Consider the following 15,664-nt stretch of genomic DNA (forward strand, 5'->3'; position numbering starts at 1 on the left):
TCTTTATATATATTGACCTTGATGTAAATTGATAATGGAATTTAAAACAAACTTTTCACATTTTTCTAGCAAACATTTCATTGTTTTATAATGTTTACTTATAAAGATGTTATTATAGAATTTTTTTTACAATCATGTATATAATAAAAAATAAATTGTATACAAATTGATTGATTATTCCAATCAAAACAATTCATTTTAATTATTTAAGCTCTACTATTGTTTGTTTTCAAATTTGAAGTAGTAATTTATACCTGTAAAATCACATTTAAATGTCAATTATATCCACGCATACAAAAAGGCTACCTGATTATTGATTATTGAAATAATCACTATTCTTTTAATCTCTTTTCGAAAGTATGGTTCAAATTTGGGCGTAAATATAACAATATTGTTATTTTAACATGGAAAGCACAGAGACATTTACAATCAAAGTAAAAATATGTCAAACAAAATTATGTTTTCATATCAAATAATACACTGCTACTTTTCTAAGTTTTTATAAATAACAAGTTTATATTCAAAATATCAAAAACGCTTTTTTCACTCAGATTAGCTTTTTTATGTGAAGATCAAATGTTTGAACTATTTCTTTTCTATACCACATTATACAATGTAATCACCAGTAATCATAAGTAATCAGGATTACCTTAAAGAAAATTAATCTTATGTAATCAATTACATTTGAATTGAAAACCTTTTTTTATAAATTTAGTTAGACAATTAAAGGTATTATCAATTCTTTGAATTATGAATTTATAAAACAATTGATGCTGTAAAAGGTTTTTGATTTGCAAATATTTTTACATTGAATATCATGCACTGAAGAGTTGTGAATTGCTGAAATGCACATTTTTTGCAGTAAAATTGTCGTCATTTATGTTATGGCAAAGCTGGCATTTGATTTTGGTCCTCCCTCACAACTTTTTATCTTTTGAGGTTTTGAACGTATACTTCTAATGAACAATTTGTTTCTTCTTGTTGTGCATGTTACTGAAGTTTTCCCCTGGTTTTGTAGATAGTCAATCATTTCAATAACATTGGGATAACTTATAGCAAAACAAACATTTAAACAATGTTTTTATTTTTGACAAAACATATAACAATAACAAAAATAAATATAGAGATATTCTATAGCACTGGAAACTACAGTCTGGTCAGGCACAGACGGTCAGTTTGAGACAGAAGTGCATTCCTTCGCCAATAAGCTCTCGAGTCTAACTGCAAAAAAACATTAACATTTAGAAAGCTAACATTTAAGAGCTCTATGGTAGGTAAATTTGATTTCTCATTAGAAAATATTGATTTATGGTAATTTTTAGAAAGTTTAGTAGCAAACATAAAATGCTTGTTCAGGGTAAGATAATAAAATAAGATTAAACAATTGGTAGGTAAATTGCAAACTGTGAAAATACTTTAATTGCTGGGTATCAATTTTCGTGGTTTGAGCATAATTTATGTTTGTGGGGTTTTTAATTCGTTGATTTTTTTGTTTTCTAAAACTAGAGGCTCTAAAGAGCCTGTGTGGCTCACCTGTATTTACTGATGCTTTGGAAATCATGTAAAATTAGGTTAAAATCATAATTTATAGTATAAGAAATAATTAGATACTATAATAATATCTAAGATAATACCAAAAAATGCAAAATTTCCATAAAATGAATAACTCAGGGGCAGCAACCCAACAACTGCTTGTCAGATTTGTATGAAAATTTCAGGGCAGATATATCTAAATCTGATGAACATTTTTGCAACCAGTCAGATTTTCTCTAAATGCTTCAGTTTCATAGATATAAACCAAAAACTGCATTTTACCCAAAGTACTATTTTTAGCCATGTCTGCCATCTTGGTTTACGGTCAGGGTCATCAGACACATTTTATAAACAAGATCTTATGATGGTTGTGGACTGTTTGGTTACATTTTGTCTTAGTAGTTTCAGAGTAGTAGATTTTGTACAAGATTACATAAATTTCAGAAAAATTGGTAAAATTGACTATAAAGGGCAATAACTCCTGAAGGGGTCAACTGACAATTTTGGTCATTTGACTTTTTTGCAGATCTTACTTTGCTGAACATTATTGCTGTTTAGTTTATCTCTATCTATAATAATATTCAAGATAATAACCACAAAATTTCCATAAAATCACCAATTAAGGGGTAGCAACCCTACAATGGGTAGTCCGATTCATCAGAAAATTTCAGGGCAGATAGATGTTGACTTGATAAACAATTTTAACCCATGTCAGATTTGCTCTAAATGCTTTGGTTTCAGAGTTATAAGCCAAAATCTATATTTTACCCCTAGGTTCTATTTCTAACCATGGCGGCCATCTTGGTTGGCTGGCCGGGTCAACGGACACTTTTTTAACTACATACCCTAATGATGATTGTGGACAAAGTTTGGTTAAATTTGCCTTAGTAGTTTCAGAGGAGAAGATTTTTGTAAAAGATTACAAAAGTTTACGAAAAATTGGTAAAATTGACTATAAAGGGCAATAACTCCTCAAGGGGTCAACTGACCATTTTGGTCATTTAATTTATTTGTAGATCTTACTTTGCTGAAAATAATTGTTGTTTACAGTTTATCTCTATCTATAATAATATTCAAGATAATAACCAAAATGGCAAAATTTCCTTAAAATTACCAATTGAGAGGCAGTAACCCAACAACGAGTTCTCCGATTCATCTGAAGTTCAGAGCAGATAGATCTTGACCTGATAAACAATTATACCCACATGTCAGATTTGCTGTAAATGCTTTGGTTTCAGAGTTATAAGCCAAATCTACATTTTACCCCTATGTTCTATTTTTAACCATGGTGGCCATTTTGGTTGATTGGCCTGGTCACTGGACACATCTTTTTAAACTAGATACCCCAATGATGATTGTGGCCAAGTTTGCTTTAATTTGGGCCAGTAGTTACAAAGGAGAAGATTTTAGTAAAAGTTAACGACGCCGACGCTGGATGCTTAACGCAAAGTGATGAGAAAAGCTCACTTGGCTTTTCTGGCAAGGTGAGCTAAAAAAGATTGAAAATTAAAGCCATTTAAAACGAAGATATAAATTGTCTGGATTGAGGGAAATTCAAAGTAAAAATTTAAATTGTTGACCCATGTAAATCGTAGTGATCACACAAATAAACCTGAGATAGAGTGATCAACAGATTAATGACCATTAAAGGTGTTAATAAGGCCATAAACATGTCACATAGACAACAGTAACATAAAAAATGCTATAAACTTAAATTGAATTGTAAAATTAATTCTTATCAAAAGCAAGCCCAATATGAAATTATCATTTCCTGTACATATGGGAAAAAGTATCACAAAAATACTGAACTCTGAGGAAAATTCAATTGGAAAGTCCCTAGTCATATGGCAACATTAAATGGCAAAACACATCAAAGGAATGGAATTATCAGGATATAAAAAAAAACTTAATCATAACGTATCCTTACCGGAAATCAGTCTTTAATCAATCAAAAAGAGGGTACATGGAGGAGGTGTACATAAATCTGTTAACTTTCTATGACTATAAAGAAGTTACTACAGTACTGCAATCACTAGTAATTCAACACTGAGGTTGTTGGTTTGAACCCCACTTGTGTGGGTGCAATTGACTCCAATCTTAATTGACAAGGATTGTCAAAGATCTTTAATAAACATTAACAATGGGTGTTTTCATAATGAGAATAATTTAAATAGTTGCATCTTCTGAACTTAAATAAAGAAAATACAAAAAAAATAACTGCTTAATTCACAATTATCAATTTTTTTGCAATGTCCTGGTTTACCAATGGTACTTACATAATTAACAGACTCCTTCCTTCATTTCTATATCATCTACTGCTATGTCACTTGTATAGTCATATCCTAGTGTGGCAACAATCTCAATCTGTAAGTAAATTCAAGTCTAGACATAAGCCTAACCGTGACAGCCATCATTGACAAAGTATTCAGCAATGGGTCACATATAGACAATCGATTCATTTTGTAAACTTATTTTGTTTATAATATAGAAATTTGAAGTTATTGCAGTTGAAAATATTTCATCACTTAAAAAATTAAATTTGTATCCTAAAAATGGAGAAGCAGTTGGAGAGGTTGTCACCTCGAATTCCAGAAAGAATAAAGCATTTTTCCATTATAAATTAACGAAGGTGTAAATCCCAAATTCCCACAAAAATAAATGCCTAATCCTGAATTCTGGCAAACAAAAGTCCAATCCTGATGTCAAGAAAAAAGCTCCTAATTTCCACCCCTCAAAATTAAATGAGTGATATAGTGCTTTTGGAAAACTGAATTGCCTTTTACTGATCAAGTCATCAAAACTATTTTAACTTACACGATCTCCTGTCTCAGCAGTGATTGGAACTTTCGCTTCTTTCCAACTATGTCCCTGGTTTCCTTTTTTGGTCCATAGTTCTGCCTCATTTTGAACTGTCAATTCTCCCATGTTACCTCCGTTCATGTTATAAGCAAAGCTCAGGCAATACTCATTGTGGGCTGAAATTGTAAAAGACACTCTTTTTTTTTCTAATTGCAATGTCTAATTTTCAAGTTGAAATTCTCTCAGATCTAGATAGCCTAAACAATTCATGATATCTACTCATATGGGGTTTGTTCATTGTTGAAGGCCAAACAGTGACCTTTAGTTGTTACTTGTCATTTGGTGTGCAGAGTTGTCTCATTGGAAATCATACCACATATTATTTTTTATAGCTAGAGAATCTATAGTGGTGCCGTAGAGTAATTGAATAGCCTAGCTCCATAACATGTCTTTCAACAAGACAAAGCCACTGTACTATCTGCCACAATATAAAACAGAACCCTGTTTTTTTAATGAATGGTTGATGCTCAATTTTAAATTTTCTTGTAAAGTTTTGTCTTTTTTTTTCATTTTTATTCAGCCAAGGTCTATTCTAATCAACTCATTATTTTTGATAGCCCTAATATTGGTTAAAAGTTTTCAAAATTTATGTTAAGATTTTTTAATTTAATACATGTTTTGAAACAAAGAGATCAATGTTGGTGTGGTTTTATTAAGAAAATAGTGACAAAACATGCGATACTGTTGTCAGGTCATTAAAGATTGCATATTTTGGCTTTGATATTGATTCACTAATAGGGTCTTTGCATCGGAACTAAACACATTTATTTAAAAACCAGTCATTGCCATGACACGGGTTATGTTCTTCTCATATATATTATGATGGTATGATACTAAACCCCATAGGAGAAGGATTGTTTCTGATATTCATAAGATGAAGACCTAATCTTTCAATCAGTTTAATTGAAGTCTGGACCTGTCCATGTCAGTTTACTGCTAGTATTCTGTTGTTATTTATGCATTATTGTCATTTAATTTAATTTGGTTTCATCTTCTGACATTGGAATCGGACTTCTCTTGAATTGATTTTAATGTGTGTATTGTTATGCGTTTACTTTTCTACATTGGCTAGAGTTATAGGGGGAGGGTATATATATTTGTTTAGGGGCCAGCTGAAGGACACCTCTGGGTGTGGGAGTTTCTTGCTGCATTGAAGACCTATTGGTGACCTGCTGCTGTTGTCTTTTCTATGGTCGCGTTGTTGTCTCTTTGACACATTCCCCATTTCCACTCTCATTTTTATCACACACTGATCTATCCATCCATCAGTTTCTAAAAATAAAAGCGTACCCATTGGTGGAACTTTAAATGACATGACAGCAGTCCCACCCATTGGTCTATCACTGGCTTCCAAGTATGCATAAAACTGTCCACTGTGTGCTCTTGAAGGTCCTGTATGTGCTGAAAGTGTTTTCCCCTAAAATGAATATAAATATATGCAGTGAATGCAATAAATAAACTTACAATATGATTATGTGGTACAGTCAAACCTTCATATCAATGTCACCTTAGTAACCAAAGTCTGTGCCTTTCACCTCTAGCCCTATCAATGTACAATTTTAGTAAAAACTGATTTGGTCTAATGAAAAATTAGAAATTTTGTTTAAATGTGTACAAAAATGTTTCAAATTTCTGATTAGGGCTTGTAGTTGAAAAAGTTTTTGGCACAGACTGTAACCAACCTGAAAAAAATTGGCCTTATAAGAGTTTGATAGAAGTGGCATTTAACTTGAAGGTGATTATGCATGATTATTACACATTGATTTCCCAGTTAAATAAAAACAGATAATTTCACATGTGGTTATTTAACTCTCTGACGTCATACAACAATAGGCGTTGTCAAAACATCGATAAAGGCGGATCAAAACAAATTGTGAATGCGTAGAAAAAAGGTATACAAGTCAGGAGCCTTTTGCCTTTGTAAGTCTTGTATTATTTTAACTTTTAGTTTCTTATGTACAATTTGAAGTTTAGTATGGTGTTCATTATCACTGAACTAGTATATATATTTGTTTAGGGGCCAGCTGAAGGACGCCTCCGGCTGCGGAAATTTTTCGCTGCATTGCGGACCTGTTGGTGACCTCCTGCTGTTGTCTGTTCTATGGTCTGGTTGTTGTCTCTATGACACATTCCGCATTTCCATTCTCAATTTTATCTGGTTTAATCCATATCGTGCAACTTTGATGTGCACCCTTTATCATACCCTTCATCACACCCCTACTATTTTTTTTTCATTTTTACATAAAATCTGTTTTTCCTCAAAATGGGTCCTATATGAACAGTCATTCCGGCGTGATGCAATTTATTGAATAACGTCATTGTTTGGCATGTGACATCACAAATGTCAATTATATCTTCTGGCACACAAATTGCAACTATAAAAAAGAACTCCATGAAATACCATACAAAACACACAAAAAACTACAATAAACAAAAAAAAAAACAGTTAGCAAGGTAACCTAGGTGCTTTGGGTGAGTATAATTGAGCAGTTCTTTTAAAAATTTTAAAACACGACAACAGTAGAATTGAAGGTTACCCAGGTGATAGAGATCAGAAAGTAGTTCATATATACTCTCCTGCTGAAATATATGATAAAGCGTATAAAACATGTCAAAATCCCTATCATATGCCGTATCACCCTTGACCAATATCATTCCTTGGGCATAAAGGCACTCAGGTTGATGATATTTACCAGTCTGATATATTTCAACTATGGTATTTGCCTGTTGATTACATTTCAACCATTGTATTTACCTATGGGATATATCTCAACCATGGTTTTTACCCCATTGATATTTTCTCAACCATGATATTTACCTGTTTGATATTTCTCAACAATGGTATTTGCCTGTCTTATATATCTAAACCATGGTATTTACCCCCTTGATACATCTCAACCATGGTATTTGCCTGTCTGAATATATTTCAACCATGGTATTTACCTATGGGATATATCTGACTCATGACATTTACCTGTTCAATATATCTCAAACATGATATTAACCTGTATGATATATCTCATATATGGATGGTATTTACCTGTTCGATATTTCTCAACCATGATATTAACCTGTCTGATATATCTTATATATGGATGGTATTTACCTGTTTGATATCCCAGTTGTAGTCTCCCTTGGAAAGATCAAAAACACAATTTGGATCCTCAGGCTCAAATGTACAAATTATGTCTAAAATATAAAAATTGGTAAGTATTACTTGATTTATTTCACTTGACTGGGCGGAGTTTAACCAGTTTTCTCACAATAAACCAGTCCATCTATAGATAGGTGTTTTAGGATAAACTCATCAATGAACATGATGAAGTGTCCAGTCATTGTAGTGTAAATTCCTTTGATGACACTAATAGATGATTAGAAATCATTTTATAACGGAAATCATCCTTATCACACACATCTTCAAATTGACTGTCCTTATGCAAATTAAAATTTAAGCTCCATCCGATCAGTTGAAATAACATTGGTAATACTAGCATGTGAAATTGTGGCCACATGAGTGTTAATCTTAAGGAACTGACTTGCATAAAAATAGGCAATGCTTATATTATATCAAGTTTTTGGATTTTGTGAGTATTATTGAAATTTTTTGTTAAAAAGTATTCAATCTGACCAGGCTTTGCTCTTACTTGATCAAAAATGCTACAAGGAACTTTAAGTTATACCAATTTTGAAGTCTTTAGTTTGACCAGGCCATAGTTCAACCCTCAAGGTGAACAGAGAACCACTAGCTCATTAGGTCTGAAGGTGTATATTTGATTTAAAATTTTGGGCCCTTTATAGCTTTTTGTTTGGTGTGAGCCAAGGCTTGTGTTGAAGGCCTTACATTGACCTATAATGATTTACTTTTATAAATTGTTATTTGGATGAGGAGTTGTCTCATTAACACTCATACCACATCTTCCTATAGCTATATACATCATAATGAACAGTCTAAGATACATGACTTTATTTATCAGTTGTAATTGCTTTGAAGTAGTTGTCAATAACTGTAAGCACTCTCAGATCAGTGTTAGTTTCTTATTTTTTTTTTTGAGGGATAGGAGTTGAACATTAAAAAAAGCCTGCCATGTCTGGTCTGATTTCTGTTTGATATTTTTCTCATAGTTGCCTATAATGCTACCCTAAACAAAATCGTTAATGAATCACACGACAGACAGATAAAGGAATAACACACAGAAGAGAAATCACTGTGTCTGCCTACTGTAGCCAGGGCAAGAAAAAAACAATGTCTTCAATGATTGCCAATGTAAAACTATTCACCAGAGTTTAAATGAATTGGACTTAGGCTGTGTTATAGGCAACTGTACAGCCTTCAACAATCAGAAAAAAAAATTATTGTATAGTTTGCAATAAAAAGTGCTAAACAAATCATACAAGAAAATTAATGATAAACAAGAATATGTCCATAGTACAGGGATGCCCCACTTGCACTATCATTTTCTCTGTTCAGTGGACCATGAAATTGGGGTAAAACATCTAATTTGGCATTAAAACAGGAAGGTAATATAAGGCAAATGTCTAATAAGTTTCAAGTTGATTGGACTTCATCTTCATCAAACAATAACTTGGCCAAAAACTTTAATCTGAAGCCAGACAGACCAACAGATGAATGTCGAAAGAACAAATGCACGAACAAACAGACACACAGACCAAAAAACATAATGCCCACCAATGGAGCATGAAAATCACAAATTTAACTTACTGCAGTATCCAGGAGTTAGTTTGACATCATCAATTCCAATATCACTTAGATGTGTTGATCCTCGAACTGCTTCTATATATATCTAAAATTTGAAGAAAAATGTAAGTCTTCCATGAAAGTATGTCTCCTTCCATCTCAAAGCAGAAATGCTTTAGTTAAATTAAAAGCTGTTATGGGGAAAAACCACAAAAGTCAGTTTTAAAAATTAAATTTTCGGCGTAAACTGTGTACTCTTTAGTCTATATACATAAAAAAAAAACCACCAACACGCTATTGGATATATTTTTTTCTTCTGTCGAAAGACAACATCTCCAATATTCAAGCTCTCTTGCTGCAAATATTCTGCCTATACTTTCATATCATTTGATATCTATCGGATATAAGTTGTTTCATCAGCAATCATACCCAACTCTGTATTTTAAAATAAAATCTACCTGCAGGCATGAGGTGATTAACATTATAATGTAATGTATTATATTACAATTACTTTGACAAAACCATGCATTAATTACAACTACAATTACATACATTTATTTTAGTAGTGCATTAAATTACAATTCCTTTTGCAATAATTATTCATTGAGTTGATATTACACATTACATTTGTAAATGTAATTATTAATTGAAAAAATTCAAACATTATGAAAAACAACAAAAGTGTCTAGCATATGCAAAAACTGTTCTGTATACATATATTACAATTAAAGAAGTCATATGAAACCTCAAATTGAAAAAAAATATGCATATGTTTTTTATAACTAAATGGATAGTTTATATTATACAACTTATGTATATATACTTTTTTCTGAGGAAAATTCTTTAATTTGTCCACATTAAGAAGAAGTTTACTTATTTTTAATTGCTTCCTTCCAGGAAGCAATTTGCCGACATATTTTCCGTATGCAAAGTGACCTGAGCGAAACCCTCCTCGTAAAAATCTGGTGGTCGCAACACGCATGGATCTGTCATTAAAATAAACAATTATCTGATTGTACATGTTAAACATGTGCTCAATACCCATGATTATTGTTATTTGTTTACTATTAGGTGACAATCGGTAAACTTCAGCTTCAAAACACGGCATTTAATGAGCAGCCATATTTTTTAAATCATAACAGAGAGAAAAAAAATTGCCGTATATACAATATATTTGCGTAAAAAATGAGAAAATCGTGCACAGAGGACTAAGTTTATGATATATACATGCCTTGGTTCAAGAATTGGAAAAACATTATTTTTCACCACTCACTCGTTTCTTATGACTTTAAGTATCGAGTAAAAGGTCTAGATACAATACAACTATAACTTTGCTGCAAGATGGTTACAGTAATGTAACCTACTGTCACTCTTGCTTACTAACCTGTAGATCAGAAACAGGTAGTATTGAAATATTGGCAAGATTCCATTGGTTTCCCTGTTCTCCTTCTTTAATAAAGATAAGATCCTTTGGAATTCCTGACCCTTTCCGGTAAACTTCTAACGAACCCATTGTTGCCCCATGCATACTGTAGTAGATTGACAAACATCGAGGTTGGGCTGTAAAATAAAAACAAAATGGTGCAATATATGGAGTGGGATCTTTGTCATAGATTAGCATGATTAGAAAACTTTACTCAGTACTACTAGGACAAAATTTGTGCCCGAAACACCAAATCAAATAATTTGACTAAAAAATAAAATCCCAAAAAAGATGTCTTCACATAACATGCATAATGTAAGTTGTAACTTAAATAATAAACAAATCTGACTTGAATATATTTCCTACAACCTTAAATGGTTTAAATCAAGAAAACATGTTCATTGTAAATTGAAAATAAATCACTGTTTGGTTGTTAAGGTCAAAACTAAAAAGAAAGCAAGACTTAACTTGTTACATTTTAAATACCATCAAGTTTCAACTAGAATATTTTATGAATATTAGGGTCATAAAGTGCACATACCTTTCTTTATCCATATGCAACTGCTCCTTTCTCTATTTTTGTGCTTTTTTCACATTTCCTGACTGGTGTGAGAAAAATATTTCTCCTCACTAGTGAAAAATCTATTCTTGGCAAATTAAATGATTGGTTGAAATACGTTAAATTTTCTTGTTTTCTTCTGAATTTTCTTATTGTGACCTCATGAAAAAAGGCGACCATGCCTGATGACGTCACATCAAAAGTACACAACTTTCCTCAAATCTTTGAAAAGGAAGGATAAAGTTCATAAGACAATGTTAGAGAAACAGATTCCATCACTGTAACTGGTTTTGATTTTTCTCCAATCTCGACAGTTAGATTTTAATTATATAAAAAGCTCAGCAAGCCTTGCACTTTAAATATTAAAATTTAACTGTCTCTAGTGGAGAAATATCGTAATACACTTGTTGCAGTTGTCGTATCTATATTTAATATTCAACATGCTGCTAATTAGGGATTAGCAAATGTTTTCTTCTGAATTTTCTTATTGTGACGTCATGAAAAAAACCGACCAAACCTGATGATGTCACATCAAAAGTACACAACTTTCCTCAAATTTTTGAAAAGGAAGGATAAAAACAGTAAAATTTTAATTATTTAAAAAGCTCGGCAAGCCTTTAAAAATTAAAATTTAACTGTCTCGAGTGGAGAAATGTATCATAATACACTTGTTGCAGATGTGGAATCTATATTTCTCACTCATTCTTCCTTCTCTTTTGCAAAAAAAGAAGACAATTGTTTATAGACTTCACAAAACTTGCATACCTTCTGATATTTCATTTCTCATCACAAATGTAGCCGTGAGCTCTTGACCTGTACTACCAGCTGGGTGGGAAGACTCCATGTAGGAGTAATATTGACCTTCTTTTGCTCCATAGGGTCCAGTTCCTGGTGTAGGTGTTGAAAACTGAAATCATGGAATATAAAGATTTATTTTGATGTTTGTTAAAATAAATATTTCAAAAACTGTCAAGGCATAAACCCATGTTAGTTGATATTAAATACAATTGATAAGGGTCTGTATGGGTTAAAAGGATCCAGAATAAAATGCAAAAAAAATAACAAAAATAAAAAGGCAAAATCATTTATCAAAAATTTATGAACCTCATTAACAATTAGTAATATCAAAACTTATTAAAATCTGGTCTATCACTGTATAAGGTTTAAAAGAAGATGAATTCAAAAATCAAAATTACGTATTTTTGAAAATTGAAATCAATAAACTCTTATTTTGATATTTGTCAAAACTAAATGAAATCAATGTTTCAATTTGATGTTTGTCAAAATAAATATTTCAAAAACTGTCAAGACATAAACCTAGTATGTTAATTCAGAATACAATTTATGAGGGTCTGTATGGGTTAAAAGGATCCAGAATAAAATGAAAAATTTAGGAACCTCATTAACAATGAGTGATATCAAAACTTATAAAAATCTAAAGACTGTAAATTAAAGTTAAAAAAGTTGAATTCAAATATCAAAAATATGTATTTTTTGTGTCCTCATAACTGACATACAAATTATTAGGTTTCAGAATCTAAAAGATTAGGGTTAATTTTTTTGAAGGTTTATTTTAAAAGAAATAAAACAACACCATTGGTTGTCCTTTTTCCATTGTTGTGTCTTCTAGGGTTAGCTAGGGTTAACCAATCACAGTACTTTTGACTTAGCTTATAAAAATGTTATATATATAATTACCCACAATGCATTTCACTCTGAAAAAAATTAAAACATAAAACATAAAAAATATTGACATTTTTGTAATGCAAAACAGTCTATAATTTATTCACAAAATAAAGTTTTCTAACTTACTCTCTGTTGTTTCCACGTAAGTTTTGCAGTTGGGTCATTCATCAGAAAGCAATCTGAGCCAGTTTCAAAAGTACAGGTCAAAGGTTCACTTGGTAGGGTTGTTGGAGTTGAATCACTTGGTAGAGTTGTTGGTAGAGTTGTCGGTACAGTTGTCGTACATGTAGTTGAATCCCCTGGTAGAGTTGTCAGTAGAGTTGTCGGTAGAGTTGTTGGTAGAGTTGACGGAGTTGAATCACTTGGTAGTGTTGTCGGTAGAGTTGTTGGAGTTGAATCACTTGGTAGTGTTGTCGGTAGAGTTGTTGGAGTTGAATCACTTGGTAGAGTGGTCGGATTTGAATCTGTAAATAGAATAATGAGAAAATGTATCAATATGACATCATGCCTTGGTCAATGCTCACACAATTATATTTTGTATAAGATGAGAAAGTCCAAATGTGCAGAGAGACCCACTGACCATTTTAGTCATTTAAGGTAGGAATCAAACATACCTTTAACATGCAGGGTTAACTCAAGTGTTAAAAATTCTAGTGATACAGATAATAAACTACCATTACATGTCACTTGGGTATAGAAATTTGGTCACCTTGGTCATCCATTTGGCCATGCAGGATATTTTCAAACTCTTGTCAGTAGTCTTCCATGGTACAGGTTATTGGTATTCTTAAAGCTATGATACGGTCAAGATGATTAATATGCAAAGAGTTTAAGGCGTTATAACATGGTAAAGATGCAACATGCAATAAGTTCATAATCCATGTAAACCAGTTTTCTAACCAGTTCTCAGTGATTGTAAAAATTGTTGTACTTCAAATAGTTCTTCATGGTAATACAAGCATTTAAAACAAGAACAACAAGCAAACACATCTTACATGGTAAAGATTATTGACAATCAAAAAGTTCAAGGTGCTGTAACCTCCATTTGGTCATTATTAAAATACTGTGGATTCATTATTATTTGTTGGTTACCAAATTTCATGGATTTCATGGGTACAGGTGAACCACAAAATTCAATGACCAACTACGACTTTTCTATAAGGCTATTTGAAGAATTTGGCCAAACCATGAAATCAAATATCCCCCAAAATGCAACTTTTACTCATTCCACAAAAATTGGTACCAATGAAAATAAATGAATCCACATTTTCTTCTTACCTTTGTTAAAAGCTGTGGCACTTATTTTGAATCCTTGCCATGGATCCCTGTCTTCTGCAAATTTAGCATCAAATCTGACCATCATCAAGTTAGATTCACCTGATGAGGTTGTAGTCCAGATCCTGTTTTTAGCCTCACCACAAATCTTGACACCAAGTTGACCAATCAGATTATACCTTACTTCCATCCAATGGTAGCATCTGTCGAGAGTGTTGTATGGAAGGGAAAGCTCATCTTCTGTTAACTTTACATACATTTCAGCTGGAGCCTGAATTTAAATATTACCTAACCTATTTATTTCTAAGAATTTGATTGGTTAAAAGCAACCATGTGGAGACTATATATATTTCATAGTAATTGTACAATTAATTGTGAAATTATTGTAAAATAGAAAATTTCATAAATGCAGTGTTTATTTTAGTGATATTTATTTAAAACAGTGGTATAGGAAAAAAGTAGGAGTCTTGCAGAACTCTACCATCATAAGAGAGAAACAAGCATCAAACAGCTATAGTATGCCTTTGATATACCATATTCTATTTAGGTGTGCATGGTATGCATTTGTTTTACTAAATACAATTTCAGTTTTTTGTTCAGCTAAGGTTTTCTCAATCTTTTAGTTTCTGAGAGTATACTTGTTGTTTATATCTTTAGTTTGGCCATTGTGTTGGCTGGATTTCTCTGACTTTTGCTTTTGTTTACCCCATTTGTCACACTTTTTTTATCCGGATTGGGATGACCTTAGCTTTATATCCTTTTATATTATATTGTAAAACTATAAAAGAGGGAAGAAAGATACCAGAGGGACAGTCAAACTCATAAATCGAAAATAAACTGACAACGCCATGGCTAAAAATGAAAAAGACAAACAGACAAACAATAGTACATATGACACATCATAGAAAACTAAAGAATAAGCAACACTAACCCCTACTAGGGGTGATCTCAAGTGCTCTGTAAGGGTAAGCAGATCCTGCTCCACATGTGGCACCCGTCGTGTTGCTCATGTTATAATAAATCGAGTAAATAGTCTAATTCGGTAGGTCACATTCATGAAAGGGAAGGGGGTTGACGTAAGGTGTATATTTCACAACATTTACCTTTATCAACCAGGTACACTTTGTTCCAACAGGATAGGATGATGGCCAGTTAGGTGTTTTTATCTCTGTGACCTTTGACTTGGATACATAGACAATACCTCCACATGCTAAAAATATACCAATATTATGATTAAACTTCATGTAAACCCCAGATGTAATATAAAACTCAATCCTGTCACATTTTCATTTGGTAGTATTTTGTTGAAGACTGTGTGTATTGCCCTCTTAATGTTTCTTATATTTGGGAATTAATATTGTCTCCCCTAACCTGACAATAGTTCTATTAGATGGGAATTATCTCTCCTTACCTGATAATTTTGTATTATTTTGCAATAATCTTCCCTTACCTGATAATGTTGTTTTTTTGATAATTTAGCAATTGTCTCCCCTTACCTCATGATGTTTCAATTCTTTTGCAATAATCTTTCCTTACCTGATAATATTCTATTGTTTGGCAATTGTCTCCCCTTTCCTGAAGATATTTCTATTAATTGGGAATTATCTCCCCTTACCTGATAATTTTATTTGTA

At 32.1% G+C, this 15,664-nt stretch overlaps 1 protein-coding gene across 2 annotated transcripts in view; it reads right to left on the minus strand.

Annotated features, from left to right (window-relative positions):
- Positions 1 to 1,067: 1,067 nt before the first annotated feature.
- The window catches only part of LOC139495211 (protein SpAN-like), a 32,720-nt gene continuing 18,123 nt past the window's right edge, over positions 1,068 to 15,664 (minus strand). For both annotated transcript variants that reach the window (XM_071283428.1, XM_071283429.1), the window contains 12 exons: positions 15,135 to 15,241; positions 14,035 to 14,302; positions 13,145 to 13,220; positions 12,883 to 13,024; positions 11,836 to 11,977; positions 10,473 to 10,648; positions 9,113 to 9,194; positions 7,499 to 7,581; positions 5,683 to 5,809; positions 4,348 to 4,508; positions 3,810 to 3,897; positions 1,068 to 1,221 (listed from right to left, as the gene is read on the minus strand). In XM_071283428.1, the coding sequence (XP_071139529.1) occupies positions 3,814 to 3,897; positions 4,348 to 4,508; positions 5,683 to 5,809; positions 7,499 to 7,581; positions 9,113 to 9,194; positions 10,473 to 10,648; positions 11,836 to 11,977; positions 12,883 to 13,024; positions 13,145 to 13,220; positions 14,035 to 14,302; positions 15,135 to 15,241 (1,448 nt within the window). In that variant the 3' untranslated portion in view covers positions 1,068 to 1,221; positions 3,810 to 3,813. The remainder of the gene's footprint in view (positions 1,222 to 3,809; positions 3,898 to 4,347; positions 4,509 to 5,682; positions 5,810 to 7,498; positions 7,582 to 9,112; positions 9,195 to 10,472; positions 10,649 to 11,835; positions 11,978 to 12,882; positions 13,025 to 13,144; positions 13,221 to 14,034; positions 14,303 to 15,134; positions 15,242 to 15,664) is intronic.

This window comes from Mytilus edulis, chromosome 11 (assembly GCF_963676685.1).
Source record: "Mytilus edulis chromosome 11, xbMytEdul2.2, whole genome shotgun sequence".
Lineage (NCBI taxonomy): Eukaryota > Metazoa > Mollusca > Bivalvia > Mytilida > Mytilidae > Mytilus > Mytilus edulis.